Source organism: Phyllobates terribilis, unplaced genomic scaffold (genome assembly GCF_046119375.1).
Source record: "Phyllobates terribilis strain yellow unplaced genomic scaffold, ASM4611937v1 Scaffold_9__5_contigs__length_417890890, whole genome shotgun sequence".
Classification (NCBI taxonomy): domain Eukaryota; kingdom Metazoa; phylum Chordata; class Amphibia; order Anura; family Dendrobatidae; genus Phyllobates; species Phyllobates terribilis.
The window spans coordinates 389,384,852-389,410,853 of NW_027362769.1; the positions used below are offsets into that span (position 1 = coordinate 389,384,852).

The window sequence follows — 26,002 nt, forward strand, 5'->3', positions numbered from 1 at the left end:
GGCGGAAGGACTCCTCTTCCGGTTTATCCCACTTGAAGGGTGGCTTTTCACTTCGGGACTTAGACTGTCCGATCAGGAGGTCCTGCATAGGAGCTGCCATCTTAGTGAACCCGGGGATGAACCTTCGGTAGTAGCCTACCAACCCGAGAAACTGTCTCAGCTCTTTGATGTTCGAGGGGCTTGGCCAGCTCTTGATTGCCGTGACTTTGTCAGGGTCAGGGGCCACTCCTTCCGCGCTTACCACGTGCCCTAGGTACTGGACCTTTGGTTACAGCAGGTGACACTTCGATGGTTTTACCTTCAGGCCATAGCCTGCCAGGGCTTCGAACACCTCGGCCAGGTGCTTTAGGTGGTCCTCGTAGGTCTTCGAATAGACGATCACGTCGTCCAGGTAAAGGAGGACCGTCTCGAAGTTTCGGTGCCCTAGACAGCATTCCATCAGCCGCTGGAAGGTCCCTGGTGCGTTGCAGAGCCCGAAAGGCATACAGTTGAACTCACTCAGTCCAATCGGGGTGGTGAAGGCGGTCTTCTCCTTGTCAGCCTCTGCCACAGGAACCTGCCAGTACCCGCTAGTAAGGTCCAAAGTAGAAAAGAAGTTAGCAGATTTTAGTGCGGCTAAAGACTCCTCTATTCTAGGCAGCGGATATGCGTCTTTGTGGGTGATACGGTTGATTTGTCTATAGTCCACGCACATTCTCATGGTGCCGTCTTTCTTTTTCACTAGAACCAAGGGGGCTGCCCAGGGGCTACAGCTGTCTCTAATGACCCCAGCTTCTTTCATCTCTCTTAGCATGCCTTTGGCGTTCTGATAATGTGCAGGGGGTACAGGCCTGTGTCTCTCTTTTATTGGTGGGTGGCTACCTGTGGGGATGTGGTGTTCTATCCCCTTTACTCTGCTGAAGTCTAGCGGGTGCTTACTAAAGACTCTCTCGTACTCCTGTACCACCCGGTAGACTCCTTGTTTTTGGTGCAGGGGAGTGGAGTCAGCACCCACGTGGAGTTTCTGGCACCAGTCCTCCTTTTGTTTCTGGGAGCCATTACCCTCCGCCTGTGGAGATGGAGGCAAGGGCTCTACGGCCCTGATAGCTTGGTGTTCGACAACAAACAGTTTGGCGAGTGTAGCGTACCTGGGTAAGTGTACTTCCCTCTCCCCAATGTTGAGGATGCGGACGGGCACCCTCCCATGACGGACATCAACCACCCCCCGGGCTGTCAAAATGGTGGGCCTGCTGTCTGAGTACACGGGTTCTACCATGGCTTGGTAGTCTCTACCTCTCAACCCGATTGCAGTCCGACACCAGATCATCATTTCACTTTTGGGAGGCATGGAAATGGGGAATGGGTCACTCAGTCTTACGCTACCGATCTCACCACCAGACAGTTCTACCTGCTGCCGTCTCATCAGGGCTTTTATCTCCTTGTTGAGGACTCTCTGTTGGCTGGAACTAGCATTCACCGCAACCTGTTGTAGAATTACAATTACCTCTGAAAGACAATTTTCAATTACGTTAGTACCCACAGTTATTTTAGGGTGATTTTCATGACGGTCAATGTCCGCAATAATCACTCCCTGTGCCGGCAGTTCAACTTTACCAATTTTAATGGTCATCTCCTTGAACCCCATCTGCGGCACGGGTAAGCCATTACTGGCGATGATGCTCAAGTTACTGTCTAGATACCGTGTGATATCAGCATCAGTCCAATACTGCTTAAAAAGTACATAAGGGATTGTGGTTACTTGCGACCCAGTATCCAGCAAGGCGCTCATGGGGATACCGTCCAGCACCACGGGTAAAACCGGGCGCCCCCCAACATACTTATCACGCCAATTATAAGGGCCTGGTGATCTTATGCCTGGGGGTCGGCCCTCTGCCCCAGGTTGGACCCGTTTAAATTACAGTACCTGGAAATGTGTCCGGGCTGGTTGCATCGACGGCAAATGGGCTCTCCATCCTCTGCGTAGCGGTCTGTGGGCCTCCCTCGGAACGACGGGATCCTCCTCTGTCGACGCCACGGAACATCCTCCGGACTTGAAGCCAGCTCGATGGGTCTTGACGGGTCCACTTGCAACGCCTGGACGGTCCTGGTCAACGCCGCGACGCTCCTGGTCAGCTCCTGGACTTGGTGGTGCAGATCTTTCGACGGGGCTTGGTTCAGGGCCTGTGCATCAGCCTCCACGGAGTCCATAGAGGAGGGCGCCGCCTCCTGGTGGTAGGTGATAGCAGGGTGCCGGGGGTTTATAGCGCCACTGTTTGCAGATTCACGGAGCACCCTTATGGCCCTGTCCTTAAATTGGGCAAAGGTCAGGTCGGGGTTCTGAAAGAACATGAGGCGCAGTTGGGCCCTGTGGGCGCTGGACAGCAGCCCTTCTATGAATTGTTCTGTTAGCAGCTTATCGGTTTCCTGCACACTGCCAGGGTCAGTTTGTTGAATAGCCCTCAAGGCTTCCTGCAGATTTAGGGCATAGTCTCTGATGCTGTCCTGTGCCCGCTGCTTACATCCATAGAGCCTCATTTTAATCTCAGCGGAGGTACGTGTATCAAAGGTACCCCGCAGCCGGGCCAGAATACCCTTCACAGTCCTTTTCTCCTCAGTGGGCCATGACTTTACCTCCCTTTGGGCTGCGCCAGTTAACTGCCCTGTTAGTATGCTGACCTTCTGTTCCTCTGTCAGGGGGTAAACCTGGAACAAACTGTACAGCCTTTCATTAAAGTCAGTTAGGGCATGGGGCTCCCCTGAGTACTTGGGCAGCCAGGCCGCTCCAGGGATGTAGGGCAGGGAAAAGGGCATCACCGCTGCTGCAGCTGCGTTGATGGTAGTGGGCGCCTCTGTGTCCGACATCTTCCTCCCCCTTAGTTAAGCGTGGCCTACCTTCCGACGATCCTCTTCTGTAGGCCGCGGCTCCGCTGCTGCTGCTATGGACGAGGACCTGGCGTCGCGTCCTGATGACGTCAGCGTCACTCTCTCTCCCTTCCAGGACCTTGCGCAGCGTCGGAGCGTGGGGCGGAGCTTCGGATCTCGCGCGGTTTTGACGTCCACGCCCCTCTTCTTCCCGCGCGGCGTCCTGAAGATGGCGTCCGATGGCGGGAAGCAGCTGCGGATGGTGGGAAGAAGGCAGAAGACGGCGGGAAACGGTCCAAGATGGCGTCTGATGGCGGGAATCGGCTCCGGATGGCGGGAAACGACTCCACAGGTAAGTTACAAAAGTCTTTTTCAGGCACGCAGTACCCGGTGGTTGCAGGCACGAAATCCTGCCGACTACGCCAAAGCTGACTCGCCCCCTGAGCCGTGGGGCACTCGGATCCGGGCAATAGGGAAACGGTGGGAGTAGTAGTGGCAACCCGGTTCCATGGCTCAGGGTGGTCAGGCCAGTGGTAGTCCGTTATGTGTTATTAATTATGTCCGACTACGCCACCCGTGGATTTGCGGTTATTAGAAACCGCCGCTGCATGCAGACCGCTGGGGCTGATGAGATGTGCAGCTATGGTAGTGTGACTCCCCACGGGAAGAGTGCGGCCCCAGGGCAGTATAGTGGATGGTGGGAGTGATGGTAGTGAGAGTCCCAGTGCTGATAGTGCTGGAGGAGCAAGGAGCACACAGACAACAGGTTGCAGTCTAGGGTCTTTACTAAACAGGTAAACTGACCCACAAACAGTCTCAGCTAGGAGGGGACCTGGATGTCTGAGAGCAACGGGGAAATTGGCCCTGGTCAGGGTGAGGGTGTAGGCCTACCGTGCTTTCTGCGCTCCTTCTGGCTATCTCCTCGTTATAGGGTAACAGCCCACGTTTCCAAGCTTTCCGTGTATTCTCGCCTGTATGGCCTGCGACGTGGGTTCCTTTCTGCTCCCAGCCTTGTACGGCTTTACTGGTCCCTTCGGTTGTGGCAGGGCCTCCAGGCTTCTTAGGACAAGGAATATACAGTCCCTTGCGGACTGGTTCTCTGCTGGGGGATGTAGAATCCTCCCAGCCTCAGACACCAAAGTCTGGTAAGTTAAGTCTTTTCTCTGCCAAGACAGGCTCTCTTCGCCTCTTGTCTCTGGCTTGTGGCTCTCCTCCTGCCACACTTCCTCTTAGGTGCAACACAACTGTCCCTCTCTGCTCTGGGACCTGAATCCTCAGATAGGTCGTCCAGTTCTCTCTAACCCTGCCCTCAGTACCAGCTTTTATAGGGGCAGCCAGCTCCCCCTACTGGCCTGAGACAGGAGGCATTGCATGCTAATGTTCCCCTGACTAGAGAACCTCCCCCTTGCTCTCAGACACAGCTTTAATTACACTTGTGGCATCCAGGTCAGGGTGACACATTTGTAATATGCTGTACTGCATGGCTCTTGTAAGGGACATTGAAAGTTGCTCCGTCCTAATTTTTGGCAGCTTTTGCTGGAAAAGCATAAGCAAATACTATGGGAGACCCACTCCCCAATAATGGGACTTATGTTTGTAATATGCTGTACTGCATGGCTCTTGTAAGGGGCATTGCAAGTTGCTCCGTCCTAATTTTTGGCAGCTTTTTCTGGGAAAGCATAAGCAAATACTTTGGGAGACCCACTCCCCAATAATGGGACTTATGTTTGTAATATGCTGTACTGCATGGCTCTTGTAAGGGGCATTGAAAGTTGCTCCATCCTAATTTTTGGCAGCTTTTGCTTGCAAGACATAAGAAAATACTATGGGACACCCACTCCCCAATAAGGGGACTTATGTTTGTAATATGCTGTACTGCATAGCTCTTGTAAGGGGCATTGCAAGTTGCTCCGTCCTAATTTTTGGCAGCTTTTGCTGGGAAAGTATAAGCAAATACTATGGGAGACCCACTCCCCAATAATGGGACTTATGTTTGTAATATGCTGTACGGCATGGCTCTTGTAAGGGGCATTGCAAGTTGCTCCATCCTAATTTTTGGCAGCTTTTGCTTGCAAGGCATAAGCAAATACTATGGGACACCCACTCCCCAATGATGGGACTTATGTTTGTAATATGCTGTACTGCATGGCTCTTGTAAGGGGCATTGCAAGTTGCTCCGTCCTAATTTTTGGCAGCTTTTGCTGGGAAAGCATAAGCAAATACTATGGGACACCCACTCCCCAATAATGGGACTTATATTTGTAATATGCTGTACTGCATGGCTCTTGTAAGGGGCATTGCAAGTTGCTCCGTCCTAATTTTTGGCAGCTTTTGCTTGGAAGGCATAAGCAAATACTATGGGACACCCACTCCCCAATAATGGGACTTATGTTTGTAATATGCTGTACTGCATGGCTCTTGTAAGGGGCATTGCAAGTTGCTCCATCCTAATTTTTGGCACCTTTTGCTTGCAAGGCATAAGCAAATACTATGGGACACCCACTCCCCAATAATGGGACTTATGTTTGTAATATGCTGTACTGCATGTGACGCGCCCCCTGGGCCGTGTGTACACATGTGTGGGATACCCGGTGCCGGGTCTCTGGGGTCTGTAGTCTCCGTGGCGGTGACCCGGTCCCGTGGCTCAGGCTGGTCAAACCAGTGGCAGTCTTTCTTAGGTTTTGAGGTTAATTGTCCGACTGCGCCACCCATGGATTGCGGTCAGGGAGTACCACCGCTGCGAGGCATACCGCTGAGGCTGGTGTTGTGTGCGCAGCATAGAATGGGATAACTCCCCTCGGGAGGAGTTTAGCCTCAGGGCAGTGAGTGTGGATGATGGGGGTGATGGTGCACGAGCGCAGCAGGAACGACTCAGAGTCTTTGCAGTGCAGTTCAGGGTCTTTACTGATGATTATAAGGTAGACCCTCCCAGGAGTACTGGCTAGCATAAGAGGCCTGGTCAGTCTGAGAGCAAGCAGGAGTTCCCCTGGCCAGGTGGAGTTGTAGGCCTCCCCGTCAGTCTGCACTCTTCCTGGCTACCTTGCTGTAAGCGGGTAGAAGTAGCCCACGTCCCTGTGTGTACCGTGTAGTGCTCACCCGTATGGCTGGTGACTTGGGGCCTTCTGTTAGCCTCCGCTCCGCGATGGTGGTGCTGGTCCCTTGCTTGTGACTGAGCCTCCGGGCTTCTATGGCCAGAGGACCTGAAATCCCCTGCCGGCTGGTTTCTACTGCTGGATATCTAAGTCCTCACAGCTTCCAAGGAGTGGAAAGTTTCAAAAGATGGTGAGGGAGAACCAGCGTCCTCCGTGATTCCTCTGTGCCTTTTAATTATTGGGTATCCAAGCTGGACACTTGGAATGAACTCACTCTGTATGCCTTGGAGGTCCTGGCCTGCCCTGCTGCTAGCGTGTTATCGGACCGTGTTTTTAGTGCCGCTGGGGGAATTATAACTGATAAGCGCACTCGCCTGTCAACTGACAATGCTGACAAGCTGACCCTTATCAAAATGAACAAGGGCGGGTTTGGGCCAGACTTCTCATCACCACCAAATGACAGCAGAGTAACATAAAGTCAAATCCACTGTGTTATTTCGGGAGGTGTATTCCCATGCATCGCTTCACACCCACACATGGGTATACGCTTCCTCATTTCGGCTGTTTTTTGCTCTTCTCCTTATCCTCAGCCTCCATGACCACTATACCACCAGGGTGACCGTGGTCCATGTTGCCAGCATTGTAAGTTCCTCTGTCCTAATTTTTGGCAGCTTTTGCTTGGAAGGCATAGGCAAAGACTATGGGAGACCCACTCCCTAATAATGGGAATAATGTTTTTAATATGCTGTACTGCATGGCTCTTGTAAGGGGCATTAAAATCGTCTTGTTAAGCTACTGTGATCTCCACGTCTCTTCCAAGGGTCGTTAATATTGTCTTTTTATTCCACTGCGACCTCCACCACTCTTCCAAGGGGCATTAAAACCGTCTTGTTAAGCTACTGTGACCTCCACGTCTCTTCCACGGGGCATTGATATTGTCTTTTTATTCCACTGTAACCTCCACCACTCTTCCAAGGGGCATTAAAACTGTCTTGTTAAACCACTCTGAACTCCACGTCTCTTCCAAGGGGCATTAAAACCATCTTGTTAAGCTACTGTGACCTCCACATCTCTTCCAAGGGGCATTAAAACTGTCTTGTTAAACCACTCTGAACTCCACGTCTCTTCTAAGGGGCATTAAAACCGTCTTGTTAAACCACTCTGAACTCCACAGCTCTTCCAAGGGGCATTGACATGTTGTTTTTAATTACCTCTAACCTCCACGACTCTTGCAACGGGCATTGCATTTCCTCCTAATTTTTGTCAGCTTTTGCTTTTCAATGCATAGGCGAACACTAAGGGAGACCCACTCCCCAATAATGGGTAGAAGGTTTTTAATACGCTGTAATCCACGTCTGTTTCAAGGGGCATTGCAGTGCCTAATAATTTTTGGAAAGCCTTCCATTCCCTGCTTAGGCCAACAGTGTACAGGAGACCCAGTTGCTATAAATGGAAAAAACGGTTTAGTTAAGGCCCTCTGACCTCCATGTCACTTCCAAGGGGCATTGGAGTGCCTCGAAATTTTTGGCAGGCATTGCATTCACTGTATGCCTTATAACTGTGTAGCTGAACCACTCCTTTTGGTACAGAAACATATCCTACAAAACTTGTGTGGTTGGCTGGCCTGATATTGATGTGAATGGCCCCTGTTCCTCCTGCTCTTTCTCCTTTGCCACCACCTCATCCATCATTCATCACCTGAAGCTTTGTTTTAACGGGAGTCATAGAACTGGGATAGTAGCAGGAAAACATCCAGCAATCCTCGAAGGAGGTAGAATATGCGCCAAAACGCTGACCACCTCAGGCCTAGCTGCTACTACATACATGCGCCTGCATTCCAAGGAACAGAAAGCTAAGGAGGTGGATGGCCTCATGATCATGAATAATTTACTCGTTGTGTAGGAGGCCGACCACTGCTGCTGTCTACCTTCTGAACTTTGTGTTGAAGCCTGATTGACCCAGGAGGACCCGCAATCCTCTATGTCTGGAGGACGTGTTGCATCCCAGTGTCCAACTGTGTCCCGGCTTCCACAATATTAACCCAGTGTGAAGGCATCAGTGAGATGGACCATTCCTGGCCACATTCACTTGTCCACGTGTTTGTGGTTAGGCTATCCTTCCCAGTAAATGCACTGGGAAGGGCACAGGTAATGTTTTGGTATGCGCGCTTGTGTATAAGGTGCACCGGGACGAATAGGGGCGGCTGGGGACCGTTTATGGACACCCGGCCACCCCCACGCGGCTGGGGACTGTGTGTGGGCACCCGGCCGCGGGGCGGCTGGGGACTGAGTATGGACACCCGGCAGCCCCCTGGCAGCTGGGGACCAAGCGTGGACACCCGGCCGCCGGGCGGCTGGGGACTGAGTATGAATACCAGGCTACCGATGCAGCCATGACGTGGTGGCCAGATTCCACCTCCACATGCCTAAAAGGCCCAATTTCAAGTGCAAGCAAACTAGCAGTATGGTATTGCAGCCTGGGGGTGGGTGGGTGGCAGGCTGCATACTTGCGCTTGTATTGCAAGTTATGGGGGAGGTACAATTGAACACTGCCCTGGGACAAGGACTTGCACGGGGATAGTTGCAAGTCTGCATCTTCTGATGCGGCAAGGATCACTTCTGATGGGCACACTTTTAGGCAGTGACCTGGGTGTCAGAGATGCTTCCAGGGGTCTTCCCCATGCTGTTCCCATGTCTTTTTAGCACTGTATGCATGTGTCACACAGCACATGGCCAGATAAGGTTGTAAAATGTTAAAATGACATTTCCCGGTGAATGCATTTGTCACGGTTGAAAGCAATACAAACGTGCAAAAACGCATAAAAAATGCTACTTGTGAACATAGCCCAAGGTGTGGAGGAGTATTTTTGTTTTTGGTTATTTATTTTACCTTATACACAAGTCTTTACCCTGGAAAGGATGTTCCTTAACCCCTTTCCGACCTGGTCAGTAATAGTACGCACCAGGTCGGGAAGGCCGGTTCAGCGGGGGCTCCGGCGGTGAGCCCGCACTGAAGCGAGCACATGTCAGCTGATTATTGGAATCGCAATCCACCCGCGGCTGTTAACATGTTAAGTCTCTGACAGTGGCATTTAACTCCCGCTTCCGGGAGTCCTAAGCCCCGCCCATCAGTGACCCCGTCACGTGATCGCGGGTCACCAATGGGTGGGCATGACAACTCAGGGTCTGCAGCAGACGCCTGTGGTTGTCATGTCTCAATTGCTATGAGCGCCACCTAGTGGTCAGCGCTCATAGCAAGTGAGCATTTCTCCTGCATACAAGCGATCTGCTCATCGCTTGTATGCAGTAGAAGCAATCAGACAACTGCTGCTTCTAGTCTCCTCTGGAGACTATAGAAGCAAGCAGAAAGTGTAAAAAAAAGTTTTTAAAAATATTAAAAAAATAAAAAATATATAAACGTTTAAGTCACCCCCCTTTCGCCCCATTCAAAATAAAATATATATATATAAAAAAAAAACACATACACATATTTGGTATCGCCGCATTCAGAATCGCCCGATCTATCAATATAAAAGAAGAATTAATACAATCAGTAAACGGCGTAACGAGAAAAAAATTTTAAACGCCAGAATTACGTTTTTTTGGTCGCTACAACTTTGCAATAAAATGCAATAACGGGCGATCAAAACATCGGATCTACCCCAAAATGGTATCAATAAAAACGTCAGCCCGGCACGCAAAAAATAAGCCCTCACCTGGCCCCAGATCCCGAAAAATGGAGAAGCTAAGGGTCTCGGAAAATGGCGTCATTTTTTTTTGTTTTTTTAGCAAGCTTTGGATTTTTTTTTCACCACTTAAATAAAAAAGAACCTATACATGTTTGGTGTCTATGAACTCGTAACGACCTGGAAAATAATGACGGCAGGTCAGTTTTAGCAATCTGTGAACGTGGTAAAAAAGGACCCAAAAAACAACTGTGGAATTGCATTTTTTTTGCAGTTTCACTGCACTTGGAATTTTTTTCCCATTTTCCAGCACACGATATGGTAAAACCAGTGATGGTGTTTAAAAGTACAACTCGTCCCGCAAAAAATAAGCCCTCACATGGCCATATTGAACGAAAATTAAAAAAGTTCTGGCTCTGGGAAGAAGGGGAGCAAAAAAGGAAAACACAAAAACAGAAAGACCCATGGTCGTTAAGGGGTTAACATATTTCACAGGAAAGCACTTTCACTTTTGTTTTTGAACGTTTTATTGTGAGCCTGTAAAAGTGGCTTAATACCTCTGACCACGTTGTTGACAGCAGTGACCTGGGGGTCAGAAATGCTTCCTGGGCGATCCCCATGCTGTCCCCATGTCATTTGAGCACTGTCACTATCATTTTGGGCACTTTTTAGGCTTTCTACAGACTGCCGGGGGTGCCGCCGCAAAAATGTTCGGGTCTCCCATAGACTAACATTGGGCTCGTTCCTCGGGTCGAGCAACCGAGTATCACAGTGAGCTCGGCCTGAGCTTCGGGCACCCGAGCATTTTAGTGCTCGCTCAACACTAGAGGTAGTACAAACGCCAGTACCACACGCATCCCAGTACTACGTAGGTCAACACGTAGCACGCAAGGTCAGACCCCTGTCAGATACAGAGAGTAAAAAGAGAAACTCTGGTATTATAAATAGTTGCCCCTGGGGTATGTTGTTCTTGTGTAATTTTCATGTATTTAATTATTGATGTGTTTTGCTTACAATGGACAATTTAGGTGACATGGACACTTAGCATTGCAATTAGTTACCCGTAAGGGTATATATATATAAAGGACTCTGTGACTGAGGACTGTGAGCAGTCCAAAAACTGTTCATGTACATAATTGCACTCCCTGTAGTGCCCCTTAATTGACCACTGAACAAAAACCCGTTTGGCGTGGCCGAAGATGTGGTCCAGCACCTGGATCACCTATGCCCTGTAGCCACGCCCAGGGCCTATGTTGAGGGTTTTCAGGTGGGTCCCTCATGTGCCTCATGTTCTTTCCCCGGTGAGATGGACACCATTAACTTGTAAGACTCTGAGGACGCTCAATATTTGTATATATTTATTATGTTTTTACACCTGTAATGTTAAAGAGATGTGCCTCCCATAAAGGGAAGAAATGTTAATGTTATTGTTAACCTGTTTTTGGAAAAAATGCTTCAGTCCAGGAGTACTGAGTTTTACTAGGGGGAATGTGGCGCCCCTGCTGCGCATTAGTGCCACAGAACCCAGAAGGGTGTATGGACGGACTTCTCCCCAAGAGGCCCTCACTACATTCATACACCTCCACCTTCCACCTCAGACCAGCAGAGGGAGCCTGTTAGGGATATATAAAGGGAAGGTGTAGCTAGGCAGCTCAGTGGAGTCTTGGTCTTAGTCTAGTTCAGTCTGTGAGTGTCCACACAGGAACACAGCTGAGTGAGCTGAGAGTGTGCCGACGCTCAGAGAGAGGTGAAGACGCAGCAAGCCGGCTGCCAGGTAGTGAGGGCCCCAAGTGTGGTCGACGGCGAGAGGAAAAGGAGAGTGGAGCTAAGGGGGCAGAGGAGCATAGCAAGCTCACCCCTATATATATATACCGGACACTGGGTCCGCACCTACAGGGACTCCTTATACCCAGTAGGAACCACCGGAACCCCTGGTGAACTACAGGTCCCAGGTCCACCTAATGCTGATTGTAGTACCAGAACCAGAAGTCACAGAGGTCCCAGCGTCCAGGGAGAGTGATCTCCAAAGAGAAGGCCCTACCACCAGGTCATCAGGTGCAGAGAGAGACAGTAACCAAGCTAGGCCCAGCTCCAGGCAGGCCAGAAGCTTAGAGAGTAAAGCAACGGATCAGGAGGCCCTATACCCGCTCACTGGGGAGAGTCCAAAAGTGCGCCCTTCACCTGGAGTACCCTGGACCGTGCCTGCTGCATCACCAGTAAAGGTAATGAAGCTTACCCCCGTGTGAGTGTCCGTCCTTCCTCCAGGACCGTCATGCCGTCTCTCCCCTGCACCGCGATCCAGTACATCCCCACCACGCTGCCCTGAGGCCCGCTCCACTTGTAGGGAGCGACTGCATCACGAGCTGCCTTATCATCTGCTTCAGAGGACTGTTGCAGCGCTGGTGATCCTCACCAAACACCACAGGTGGCGTCACGACAAATCCCCTATAAATATTCCCCCATTTTCCCTGACTGCCCTGGGTCACGGACCGGGCCAGCCACCAGGATATCTCCTGCAAGCAGCCAGAGGCCCGGCTGCCGAGTACCCCACAGCCCAGGGGGCGCGTCACCAACATCCCTAGTTTCCCGCACTGTCATCTACGTGACAGCATGGGAATCAGAGGCTGTGACTGGCGGTAAGATCACTACCTCGGGTCACAGTGCTGTAGGATCATGCTGTCAGCTTTCAGCGTGATCCTGCAGCTGTGACTGTGACCTGTGGCAAAAAGCTTACCGCGGGTTATAGGCGCCGGGTGATGGGACTACTACCCCATCATCCGATGCCTGCTGTCACTGTACACAAGCTACCCAGGCACTGCTGATGGGAGAAGTAATCTCTCATCAGCTGCACTTGCACAGTGAAAGTGAAAAAAAAGTTTAAATAAATAATTATTTAAATAAAAATATTAAACACATTATACTTACCTACACCTTGACCCCGATGTTGTCATCCCCTGTAAAAAAAGAAAAAAGGACCGTATACTCACCTTAAGCTAATCCCTGATGCCCATGTCCCCTACAATAAATATAAAATAATAAACCACCATATGCCTCACCTATCCGCCATAGTCCATATAGTGAGTGTCCCACGTCGATGTCCCTGATAGCACAGCCACATCCGGAGATGTGACCATGCTATCTGGCAGCCGGCGATACACTGACAGGAGCGCTATGGCTCCCACAGTGTACCGTGAGAAGCTGCGGGCACTGAGTTCACCAGAGTTCAAATAGCTTAAGATCAGCTGAGCGCTCCAGTGATCTCACTTACAGCATTGGTGCTGCGTGAGAATTTCCCATGCAACATTAATGCCGTGAGATTACCAGAGCTCTCAGCTGATCTTCAGCTCTTTGAACTCAAGTGACCTCACTCCTGCAGCACAGTAATGTACACTGACAGGAGCGATTCCACTCCTGTCAGTGTAAACAGTGCCGTCTTCTACAGCAGTGACATCAGTGATTGCTGATGTGACTGTTGTAGAAGTGACCCGGATTGCCGTGGGATACTGGCATTACATCATGACGGCGGATGGGTAAGGGATATGATTGTTTTTTATTTTTGGTTTCTTACAGGAGATGAGGGCTTCTGGGACTCGGTGTTAGGTGAGTATATGGTGTTTTTATTTTTAAATAAATTATTAAAACAATGTGGAATTTTATTTAAATAAAAGACTTTATTCTGGCCGTGTCTTTGTTGAAAAAATGTCAAAAACCTTACTATGGGGTGTGACAAAGTCACTGGTAGTGTGTCAGAAGGGAGGTACTGTATGTGTCGCTGAGACTCTTAAACTGAGTGTTGTGAAAACATGCAAGTTTCTCATGCAAATTCGGGGCAAAGAAAGTTAATAGGTTTACATTTACAAGGGAATGTTTTAGTGGATAACGAAAGTGCTGGGCGGAACATTATCCACCCTACCTCCCAATAAGGGGAGTGTTTGGGCTTTAAATAGCCAGCCCTGACACTCAGGTGTGTTCAGTACCTGAGGAAACTTTGTTCCAGTAAGGAGCTAGCATGGGGTGTGCTGAACCTGTGTGTGGCTAACTTGTGAGTGGCTAGACCTTGGCAGGGATACGGACTGTGCTGCAAGTTTTGCATTTTGTTTTGTCTCTTTTGCCAAATAAGGCTGTGTTTTCTTTATGGACAACCGGGTAGTTTATGCCTACTGAATATACTAACCCAGAAATTTAAAGAAACAGTATCCCATGTTTTACCTTGGCATACAACCGAGCTTGTCACAATACACAGGGGTTAGTAATGGGGGTGTTTTATATACGCCTCTCCATTACTAACATGGGCTTCATGTCAGCCGCCAATACAAGGCTGACATGAACCCCGTCCTATTACCCCACTCACCACCGCTACTCGACAGTGGGAAGAGCAAAGCTAAGCACCAGATTTGGCGCATCTTATGGATGCGCCATTTTTGATTCCACTGAGGGCTGATGTTGTTAGCCTCGTAGGGGGCCAGGATCCATGGCCCCTTCTCTGGCTATTAATATCAGCTCACAGCTGTCTGTTTAGCCTTTGCTGGTTAGATTTTTTTCTGGTGTCCACTGTAATTTAGCAGCCAGTAAAGGCTAAGCAAATAGCTGTTAGCTGTTATTAATAGCCAGGGAACATCTTTGGCTAATGGCCCCTTCCCCGGCTAGTAATATCAGCCCCCAGTGGTCAGCATTTCCTCTGCTGGTTACGAAATTGACGTGGGAGACCATGCCATTTTTTTAAATTTAATTCTTCATTTTATTTCATTTATAAGAAATCCCATGCCCACTGTGCTTGTTTTTGATGCTGCATAAACTTACCCACAGCATGTCAATTTATGTAGTGGAAAACGTAAGTCTATGCTGCAGATTTTGACTGATTGAAATGTCATTACATGCGGTGGATCTGCATGCACTGACAAAACAAGTGCAGCATTAGAACGCAGCGTTTTGGACGCAGTGAAAATACTCACACCTGGTTCGATGGTAATCCAAGGGTGAGGGTATGTGCACACGATCCGGACAGGCAGCGTTTTGGATGCAGCATACTTTATGCTGCATCCATAGCGCTGCGTTCTCTTGAACGCAGGTGAATGCGCATGTGTTCATTGAACCATGCAAATTCACCTCATTGAATACATTGTACTGATCAGATTTCTCTTGCGAAGACTAGCGACTCCGCAAGAGAAATTGACATGGTGCGGTCTTGAAAGACGCGCCGCATGTCCATGTCCACGGGTGATCTTCAGATACAGATGAATGCTTAGTGGACATGGGATTTCTACAAATCCCATCCACTATGCTGTAACATCTGGCCGCTGCGGGTTTGATGCTGCATAAGACGTTTCGGTCATGTGACCTTCATTAGTACAACAGATTGCTCATGACAGAATGTGTATGCTAATGCTTTGGGTGAGCAGTATGCATTGCAATGGCAGTAAGCTTCCTGCCATTGCACTGCATACTGCTCACCCACACCGTTAGCATACATGTTATGTCCTGTAAACCAAGCAATGTGAACTGAGGTCTAAGATGGTACACATGCAAGAAATAGGAGCATGTTCACACTAGCAAAAAGATGCAAAACCTACAAAAGACAAAAAATATCTCATACCCTACCATCATTATATATAAATGTAAAGCAAAGTTGCATATGAAATATAGGGTACTTAGTGAACTATTTCTGATCAAAAAAAGTATACAAGCCATCCCACCAGCGACAAGGTGACCCTAAATTGGGACGGTCCTACACTGTCTATATTAAAAACCTTACTGTATATCAAAGTTGAAGTAATGCATATAAAAGGGTAGACAAATAGAACCGGGTCCTAATATCAGACTACCTAAGCCCGTGGTAAGCTACATATATACTAACCAGCTCAACAAGGGGGATGCCACACCCGTAATTTGCACAGAATGCAAACAAGACAAAAAACCAAGCAATGTGAACTGAGGTCTGAGATGGTACACATGCAAGAAATAGGAGCATGTTCACACTACCATGGGCTTAGGTGGTCTGATATTGGGACCCGGTTCTATTTGTCTACCCTTTTATATGCATTACTTCAACTTTGATATACAGTAAGGTTTTTAATATAGACAGTGTAGGACCGTCCCAATTTAGGGTCACCTTGTCGCTGGTGGGACGGCTTGTATACTTTTTTTGATCAAAAATAGTTTACTAAGTACCCTATATTTCATATGCAACTTTGCTTTACATTTATATATAATGATGGTAGGGTATGAGATATTTTTTGTCTTTTGTAGGTTTTGCATGTTATGTCCTGTGCAGGATCCTACTTGTGCTCCATATATTGGAGTGCCGTTGTGCTACTTTACCTAAAAAGATAGACATATCACAGGCCAGATGGCGTCAACACAGTGCCTCTATCTGACTCATTTTAGGGAATCATCAGAGATTTGCATGGAAACCCCAGGGTAAGCGCTCATTGCGGAGTACATGATAAATGTAAGCTGAGCTTTACTACGATCTTTGGGAATCAGAATGAACAAATCAGCAGCAGGTGAAGAATTGTTTTTATTTATTTTTCACGCTGTTCCTCATGCGGTGTAAGTGATTAGATGACTTTATTCTTTGGGTTAGTGCGATTACAGCGATACCAGATTTTATATCGGGTTTTTATGTTTGGCTGTTGTCGCACACTAAAATAAGCTTTTTACTAAAAAAAAATAGTTTTTGCAACCCCATATTTTGAGGGCTATAATTTCCATATTTCTGCTGACAGAGTCATGTTATTGCTTGTTTTTTGGCGGGATGACTTGATGTTTTTATCTGTACCATTTTCGGGCACGTGACATTCTTTGATCGTGTTCTATTCTCATTTTTGGGAGACATAAACAAAAACTAGCAATTCAGTATTTGTTTTTTGAGGATTTTTTTAATGCAGTTCACAATGTGGTAAAAATGATAAGGCAAATTTATTTTTCGGGGCAGTACGATTACAGCGATACCACATTTATATAATTTTTATGTTTTGCCACTTTTCCACAATAAGAACTATTTTATAGAAAAAATAATTGTTTTTGTATCGCTTTATTCTGAGATGTATAACTTTTTTATTTTCCACTGGCAGAGCTGTAAGAGGCTTGTTTTTTTGTGGGACAAGATGTCGTTTTCAGCGACACCTGATCGCTCTGCACCGGAATCTGAGTACTTTGTGGGGGTCCTGAGTGATTCGAAACCGCCGATGGTTGATAAGCGTCAGCGCTGCACAAATCCCAGCAAGCGCCGAGAATTTATCTAGAGTGCGCGGTCGCCAATAGAGTAATTAAAAAAATAAAAATATATATTTTTTGATGCAAGTCAAGAAACGAATGGCGGTGTTTTGCACAGTCTCAGTGTTTGTGCTCAAGGTACTGTCATGGATAAAAAATATCTTTATGACTATTTGATTCTAATGGTTACTATACATTAGACAGGAGGTTGTTCATTCAATGATTGTTTGAAAAAAATCAATTATGTGGTGGATCCTGGCTCTGATACAGTCGTGCACTTTTTAGTCCATATTCGCCATTATAGTTATGTACTTGTCTATGGTCCTGATTTTGGCTTAATGGTCTGAAGCTGAATGCAACACTGGTGGGTGTGGAATCACTGCTCCATGGGCCGGGCATAGTCTGGAGGAGCATGCCTAAGTGTCTACCGGATCTTCACTAGAGCCCCTGATGGTGAGGATAGGCTGGGCTGCCGGTAGACACCAGGTGCGACTCCAGGGCAGTCCCCGGGACTGCAGCAGCCGACTGGAGGGTCAGAGGCGTGGGTATGAGGTACAGGAGGGTAACTCAAAAGAGTAGTCAGACAGACTGAGGAAAGGGCAGTCAGCACGGGTTCAGAAAACAAAGCCAGAGTGAGTGATGGAGAAGTCAAACTGAGCGAGTAACCAGATTAGATTGATAGAGACAGAATATAGAGCAATGCATAAATGGGTGCTAGCAGGCTAGGAGCCAACGTTAGGGCAAGGAGTGGTGGTAGGAGCTGCCTAATATAGACCCTTTTGGCATGTGAAAAGCCAGGGAACCTAATTTCTGCAGGGCACAGCAGGGTTAAATTCCTGCAGAGCCTGGTCTCTTCCCCCCCACTAAGGCTAAATGGAAACCACATACAGATACAGAAGTGCTATAAGAAGCAAACTCAGTGGGTAGCCTGACGTGGAGAAGCCACACGATGAGTAGGGCGGCACTGAGTCATGTGAGTTACCACCGTGACACTTAAACATGGGTGCCTTCTATCTGGATGAGGACAGTCTGTCATCAGTCTCCTAAAATGATCATTTGTTGTTACATTTTAGCCAACAATTATTCACTTTGGTAAAAATTGTCTTGTATCCACAGCAGAATAGTAAAGTTGAGGAGAGGAAATTGCTCGTTTTTCCTTCCTTTGGTTTCAGATGTTTATTACTCTGCAATTATAAAACATGAATATTTAATAGTCGGTATATAAATATCTGGTGATTATATAATGACTATACATGTGATTTTCCACAGTGTCGTCACTGGAGCTGACCGGAAAGTCCGTCCATGACGCCAGGCTGGGATCTGACGCTCGGGTTCCTTGCCAGTTCACAGTGGACAAACCTCCTGTAGATCTCAATCAACTAACAATATTCTGGCACTTTCGAGATAAGGAAATCCTGAGCTACAATAAAACTGTGACAACAACATCTCCTAGATATTCATTGAGCACAAAAGCATTACCAATCGGGATCAGTATCCTGGTTATTTCTATAGTACAAATATCTGATGGTGGAAATTACAAGTGCTCAGTGATTTATGGCTCGGAGAGGAAGGAGAAGAGGGTCTGGTTGGACATTGTAGGTGAGTCCGTTATTTCTTTTGAATATTTATCCTAAATAAACTTTCTACAGTTATATTGTTGCTAATGTTGAAGAAATACAATCTACCAATCTACAGTAAATCAGGAGGAAAGTGTTTCTAACTCCTCCCTTTATGCTCGGTGAATTGAAAAAGTATTCAAACCCCATGAACTTTTCCACATTTTTTCACGTTACACCCACAAAATATAATGTGTTTTATTTTAATTTTGTCATACCAACACTAAGTAGCAAGTATTTGTGACGTGTAAAGAAAATGATACGTTTTCTAATTATTTTAAATATAAATCTGAAAATTGTGACGTATATTTGTATTCAGCCCCGCTGAGTCAATGCTTTGTAGGACCACCTTTAGCTGCAATTACTCAATGGGATTTAGGTCTAGACTGTGACTAGGCCATTCACACACATGAATATGCTTGGATCTAAACCAGTGTTTCCCAAACTCCAGTCCTCAGAGCCCCTAACAGATCATGTTTTCAGGACCTCCATCGTATTGCACAGGCGTGAAAGCCTAAGACAATTTCTGATGCCTTGATAATTCCATTACCTGTGCATTACTAATGAAATCTTGAAAACATGACCTGTTGGGACCCTGAGGGAGAACTGGAGTTTGCAAAACACTGATCTAAACCATCCATTGTAGCTCTGTCAGGATGTTTAAGGTCATTGTCCTTCTGGAAGATGAGCCTACTCCCCAGTGTCAAGTCTTTGGCAGCCTCTAACAGGTTTTCCTCCAAGTTTGCCTTGCATTTAGCTCCATCTATTTTCCCAACAACTCTGACCAGTTCCAAGTCCCTGCTGAAGAAAATGAAGAAAAACCTCTCCACAGCATGATGCTGCCACCAACATGTGTGACGGTGGGGATGGTGTTTTTAGAGTGATGTGTACTGTTAGTTTTCCTTCTCATATAGTGTTTTGCATTTAACCCAATATGTTCTCCTTTGGTCTCATCTGACCAGAGCACCTTCTTCCACATTCTTGTTGCGTTCCCCACATGCCTTTCTGCAAAATTCAAACTGGAGTTCTTATAGCTTATTTTCAAAAATGACTTCTTGCCACTCTTCCATGAAGGCCAGATTTGTGGAGTATACTACCAATAGTTGTCCTCTGGACAGATTCTCTCCCCTTAGCTGTGGATCTCTGCAGTTCCACCAGTGATCATGGGCCTCTTGGCTGCATCTCTAATTAGTGCTCTCCTTGCTTGGGATGTCACTTTAGGTGGACGGCCATATCTTTGTAGGTTTGAAGATGTTCCATACTCCTTCCATGTTTGAATAATGGATGGAACAGTGCTCCATGAGATTTTCGGAGCTTGGGCTACTTTTTTTTTATAACCAAACCCTACTTTGCTCTTCTCCATAACTTTATCCCTGACCTGTCTGCTGGGCTTCTTGGATTCCATGATGCTGTTTGATCCTTAATGTTCCCACACAAGCCTCTGAGACCTTCACAGAACAGCTGTAGTTATACTGAGGAGAAATCACACACAGGTGGACTCAATTTACTGATGTGACTCCTGGGGGGCGATTGGTCGCTCAGGATTTTATTTATGGGATCAGACTAAAAGGGGGGGGGGGGATTGATTACAAATGCACAGAACAATTGTCAGATTTATATTTTTTAAATATTTAAAATACCATATAATTTCCTTTACAATTCACAAATACTTGCTACTTTGAAGAAGCGCGTCCATCCAAGTTTTTATCCTCTTAATAAATTGCAGTCATCACATTGCACTGTGTACCTACAATTACTCATTTTGCCTTTCATCCAGCTAATTTGTCACTTTTCGTCTGCTCTATGTAGAAACAGGAAGTCTCTTGTCCCTGCATTTATCATCCCCCTCTTCACCTCCTGACCCAGTTACTCCCTCCTCCTTCCTGCCAAGGACTTTTGCAGTGACTCGTGAGTCATACAGAGAAAATTTACTTCCTGTTTCGACATAGAGCTTAGAAGGATTCAGCTTGAATCTTTGAGACTTTGGAGGCCATCCAGCACCATAAACCACCTCTGTGTATGTTTACACATGAACGAGGAATCAGCAATGTCACACCATCAATCCTGACTAAGGCCTACTTGTGTAACTGAAAACGCGGCCTCTTCTGCGGACCGCCACACACTTCAGTACCCAAGGCAGTGAAACTCAAGGGTTAAGCCGGAGTGCCTCAAACAACGGACCCGTGGGCAAGCGACATAGAGATTGGCGAGTGACTGGGCACCAATCTGGACACGGCTCCATGTACTCACCCACTTTATGTCCCACTGCGGAGGTCCGTCCCCAGAGCTGCGGTGCTTCCAGTCTGTCCACTGGTGCGAGAAGAGATTTGAAGAAGTGCATCTACACTCACCCTTGAGATCTCCGACAGAGCCTGGAAATACACCTGCACCCGCTTGAAGAATGACACCAACATCCAACTCTCAGGACACCTGGGACGCCGCGAGGAGAGATTTTCGCCATCCTACTTGGCCCCTCTCGCTCCCTGAAAGTGGAGCGTGCCTCAACTGCAGAGTGGGACTGCTGACCTGACCGGGATGAGGGGATCAACGGGGCTCTGGGGGATGCTGAGCATCCAGCAACAGACGGACCCAGTGAGTGAAGGGGGCACTAGTCTCGGTCGGGCGGAGGTATTCAGCCGCGGCCATCTTGGCAGTGCGGACTCGTGGCGATGAGGCTGCAGCGAGGACCCCCAATGCGCAATGCATGACCAAAGTAACCTCCCTGTGTGCAGCGCTGACAAGATGCATAACATAGGGAGCTGCTGCTCTCTATGCTATACTGCTGATCAGGCTGCAAAAAGTGAAAGTCCCATAGTGGGACATAGTGTAAAAGTAAGTAATAAATCAGAAAGTGAAAAAAAATATAAAAATAAAAAATTGAAAAAATATAAAAAAAATGGAAAAAATAGTCCCCAAAAAATAAAAATATAATCTACCCATCAATAAATATTATTATGAAAAATAATAATAATAATAATAATAATAATAATAAAAGTACACATATTTGGTATCGCCATGTCCGGAACGACCTGACCTATAAAACTGTCCCAATAGTTAACCCCTTTAGTGAACATGGTAAAAATACAAAATAAAAAACAAAGCATAAAACAATGCTTTATCATCATACTGCCAAACAAAAAATGGAATAAAACGCAATAAAAAAAGAATGTAAATAAAAAATTGGTACCACTGAAAATGTCATCTTGTCCCGCAAAAAACAAGCCACCATACAGCTCCATCAGCCGAAAAATATAAGTTATAGCTCTCAGAATAATGCGATGCAAAAAAATTATTTTTTCTATAAAATAGTTTTTGTTTAAAAGCGCCAAAACATAAAAAATATATAAATGTGGTACCGCTGTAAACGTACTGACCCGAAGAATAACGCTACATTATCAATTTTACCACATGGGGAACGGCATAAAAACAAAAACAAAAAACAATTCCTGAATTGTTGGTTTTTGTTTATTCTGCCTCCCAAAAATCAGAATAGAAAGCGATCAAAAAATGTCACGTGCCCAAAAATGGCACCAATAACAACGTCAACTCATCCCGCAAAAAACAAACCATTACATGACTCTGTCGGCCGAAATATGGAAAAATTATAGCTCTCAAAATATGGCAATGCAAAAACTAGTCTTTGCAAAAAAAAATCGTCTTTCAGTGTGTGACAGCTGTCAATCATAAAAACCCGATATGATTCTGGTATCTCTGTAATCGCACCGACCCGAAGAAGTCGTCTCATCACTTATACCACATGAGGAATGGCTTATTAAATAAACTCTAGGGTTAGGGTTATGCTAGAGTTAGGGCTGTGCTAGGGTTAGGGTTGGGCTGGGGTTAGGGTTGTGTTGGGGTTTTTACAAAAGCAAAAAAAAAAAATTATGACGATATGGAGACTAGTGTTGAGCGCAAGTGCTCACTACTTGAGTTTGCATCAGGCGCTCGGGTATGCACCGAGTATCGTGGGTGCTCGAGTGACATGCTCGAGTCTCCACCCCATATGCTTTGCGGCCAAAAAAACCTCACGGGGATTACCTACCATGCATGGGCAATCCCCGCATGTTTTTTTTTTGGGTGTCTAATAACCGTGAAACATGTGGGTGGGGACTCGAGCATGTCACTCGAGCACCCGTGATACCTGGTGCATACCTGAGTACCCGATACAAACTCAAGTAGCGAGCATTTGCGCTCAAGATTACACTGTGTTCCAAATTATTATGCAAATAACATTTTCTCAGATTTTCCCAAATTACCTATATGAATTGCAGTCATTGTAATTTTCCAGTCAAATAACTATTAGAGTACAATTGAAAGGTTTTTGTACAAACTGCCTATGATAACAGTATATTTTAAAAAAACTCAAACTGCACTCAAAATGCATGTTCCAAATTATTATGCACAGCAGAGTTTTCAACCTTTTCATTTTAATAAAGAGCAAAAAAATGGTCATTTTTTAAATTATAAGCATTAGCAGGTTATTACAAACTGAAATCAAACAGTTTTCAACTCAAAACTTTATTCTAGGTGATGTTACACTTGCACATAGGACCCCTTGTTCGAAAGGAGCTTCTGAACTCTCTCGTCCATTGAATTTGTCAGGTTTTGGATGGTTTCTGCTTCCAATTGTTTTAAATGAGGACAGAATACCCTCCCAGAGCTGTTGCTTAGATGTGAACTGCCTCCCGCCATCATAGACACTCCTTTGGATGATGCTCCAGAGGTTCTCAATGGGGTTGAGGTCAGGGGAGCATGGGTGCCACACCATAAGTTTGTCCCCTTTTATGCCCATAGCAGCCAGAGATGCAGATGTGTTATGTGCAGCATGAGACGGGGTATTATCATGCATGAAAATGATCTTGCTGCGGAATGCACGGTTCTTCTTCTTGAACCATGGAAGGAAGTGCTGTTTGAGAAACTCAACATACATTATGGAGTTCATCTTTACCCCTTCAGGGATCCTAAAAGGGCCGACAATCTCTCTCCCCATGATTCCAGCCCAAAACATTACTCCACCTCCTCCTTGTTAGCGCTGTAGCCGTGTTTGCGTGGGGTGTCCATCAACCAGCCATCCTCCACTCCATCCATCTGGACCATTGAGATAATTTCATGCATGATAATGCCCCGTCTCATACTGCACATAACACATCTGCATCTCTGGCTACTATGGGCATAAAAGTGGACAAACTTATGGTGTGGCACCCATGCTCCCCTGACCTCAATCCCATTGAGAACCTCTGGAGCATCACCAAAAGGAGTGTCTATGATGGCGGGAGGCAGTTCACATCTAAGCAACAGCTCTGGGAGGGTATTCTGTCCTCATGCAAAACAATTGGAAGCAGAAACCATCCAAAACCTGACAAAGTCAATGGACGAGAGAGTTCAGAAGCTCCTTTCGAACAAGCAGTCCTATGTGCAAATGTAACATCATCTAGAATAAAGTTTTGAGTTGAAAACTGTTTGATTTCAGTTTTTAATAACCTGCTAATGCTTATAATTTCAAAAATGACCATTTCTTTGTTCTTTATTAAAATGAAAAGGTTGAAAACTCTGCTGTGCATAATAATTTGGAACATGTATTTTGAGTGCAGTTTGAGTTTTTTATTTTTAAAAAATATCCTGTTATCATAGGCAGTTTGTACAAAAACCTTTCAATTGTACTCTAATAGTTATTTGACTGGAAAATTACAATGACTGCAATTCATATAGGTAATTTGGGAAAATCTGAGAAAATATTATTTGCATAATAATTTGGAACACAGTGTAATGACAACTTATTTAATATGATGACCTAATGTTATCAAATTCTGTGTCGTACCTCTGGGTTCAAAATGTTCACTATACCCCTTGATGAAATCCTTCAGGGGTGTCGTTTCCAAAATGGGGTCACTTATGCGAGGTTCCCACTGTATAGGCACATCAGGGGCTCTCCAAATGCGACATGGTGTCCGCTCTCGGTTCCAGACAATTTTGCGTTCAAAAAGTCACACAGTGCTCCTTCTCTTCCGAACCCTGCCCTGAGCCCAAACACTGTATTTTCCCCACATGTGGGGTATCTGTTTACTCAGGAGAGATGGCACAACAAATGGTATGGCACAATTTCTCCTCTTACCCTTATGAAAATGCAAAATTGGGGGCAGAAAAACACTTTTGTGGGAAAAATGAGAAAATTTTATTTTTACAACTCCAATGTAAGTCAATGGGAAATGCGAGTAAGCCGCATGCTTGTTTAAAAGCCGGTGGTTAAAAGCCGCCGGCTTTTAAACAATCACTCAGCCCCATACTGCTTCCCCGCAGCCTCCTATCCCAATCCTCCGCTCATCCCGCCACCTCCCATACGGATCCTAAGTTAGGACCGGGCGGGGAGCGCAGCACCAGGGAGCGGGGAGCGAAGGACCCTGGCGGGGAAGACGGCAGTGAAAAGCGCCGGCTTTCCCATTCGGTGTTGTGCTCCCGGCTCCCTGATGTACGCTCCTCGCTCCCAGGCGCTTCTTTCCCCGCCCGGTTCTAACTTAGGATCGTGATGGGAGGCGGCGGGGGGAGCGGGGAGCGCACATCAGGGAGCGGGGAGCGCAGTACCGAACGGAAAAGCCGGCGGTGAAGTCTTTTCACTGTCGGCTTTCCCGCTGGTTATTTCAAATGAATTTTTTTGGGGTCCCCCATTTTAATAGCTAGTAAAGGCTAGGTATTCAGCTGGGGGCTGATATTAGTAGCCTGGGAAGCTCTGTGGGTATTACCCCCTTCCCAGGCTTCAAACATCTGCCCCAGCCATCTGCTTAACCTCCGCTAGAGACTAAAATTATGGGGAATCCCACGCCAATTTTTTTTTTTCATAAATCCTTTATTTTAACACTAAATGACACTTGAGGGGTTAATAAAGATGCAGTCCCTAAATTATTATTTTTTTATTATTTTTTTAATTAATTTTTCACAAAAATTTTGACGTGGGCTTCACCATATTTTTGTATGCCAGCCAGGTACATCATCCAGGAACGGGCTGCCCCCAACCCCTAGCTGCCTATTTGTACCTGGCTAGACATGACAATATAGGGAAGCCCTTTTTTTTTATTATTTCATGAATTTCATGAAATAACTTAAAAAAAAAAATACGTGGGGCTTCTCCCTATTTTTGTGTCCAGCCAGGTACTACTAAGCAGCTGGGGGCTGGAATCCGCAGCGCAGGGTGGCCCAAGCTTTCTGGGCCCCTCCCACTGTGAATTGCAGTCCGCAGCCACCCCAGAAAATGGCGCATTCATAGAAGCGCCATTTTCTGGCGCTGTACCCAACTCATCCAGGGCCCTGGTGCGGTGGCTCACTGGGTAATAAAGGTGTTAGGGCCAGCTTTATATTATCCGCTGGCCCTAAGCCCGAAATTCATGGGGTCACGCCAATATTAGACATGACCACCATGAATTTCTAGCAAAGTATTTAAAAAAACCACAACACATAGAAAAAAATATTTTATTAGAAATAAAACAAAAAACACTTAGAGACTCCATCTTTAATAAAAAAAATTATATTCAGTCCAAGGTAATCCAATGTAGTCTTCTTCC

The 26,002-nt window shown here is 46.5% G+C and overlaps 1 gene segment (V, D, J or C); it reads left to right on the top strand.

The window, feature by feature from the left end:
* The window catches only part of LOC141162499 (Ig mu chain C region-like), a 489,780-nt gene that overhangs the window by 331,866 nt on the left and 131,912 nt on the right, over positions 1-26,002 (top strand). The window contains 1 exon segment of the C gene segment in view: positions 18,103-18,432. Within this exon segment, the coding sequence occupies positions 18,103-18,432 (330 nt within the window).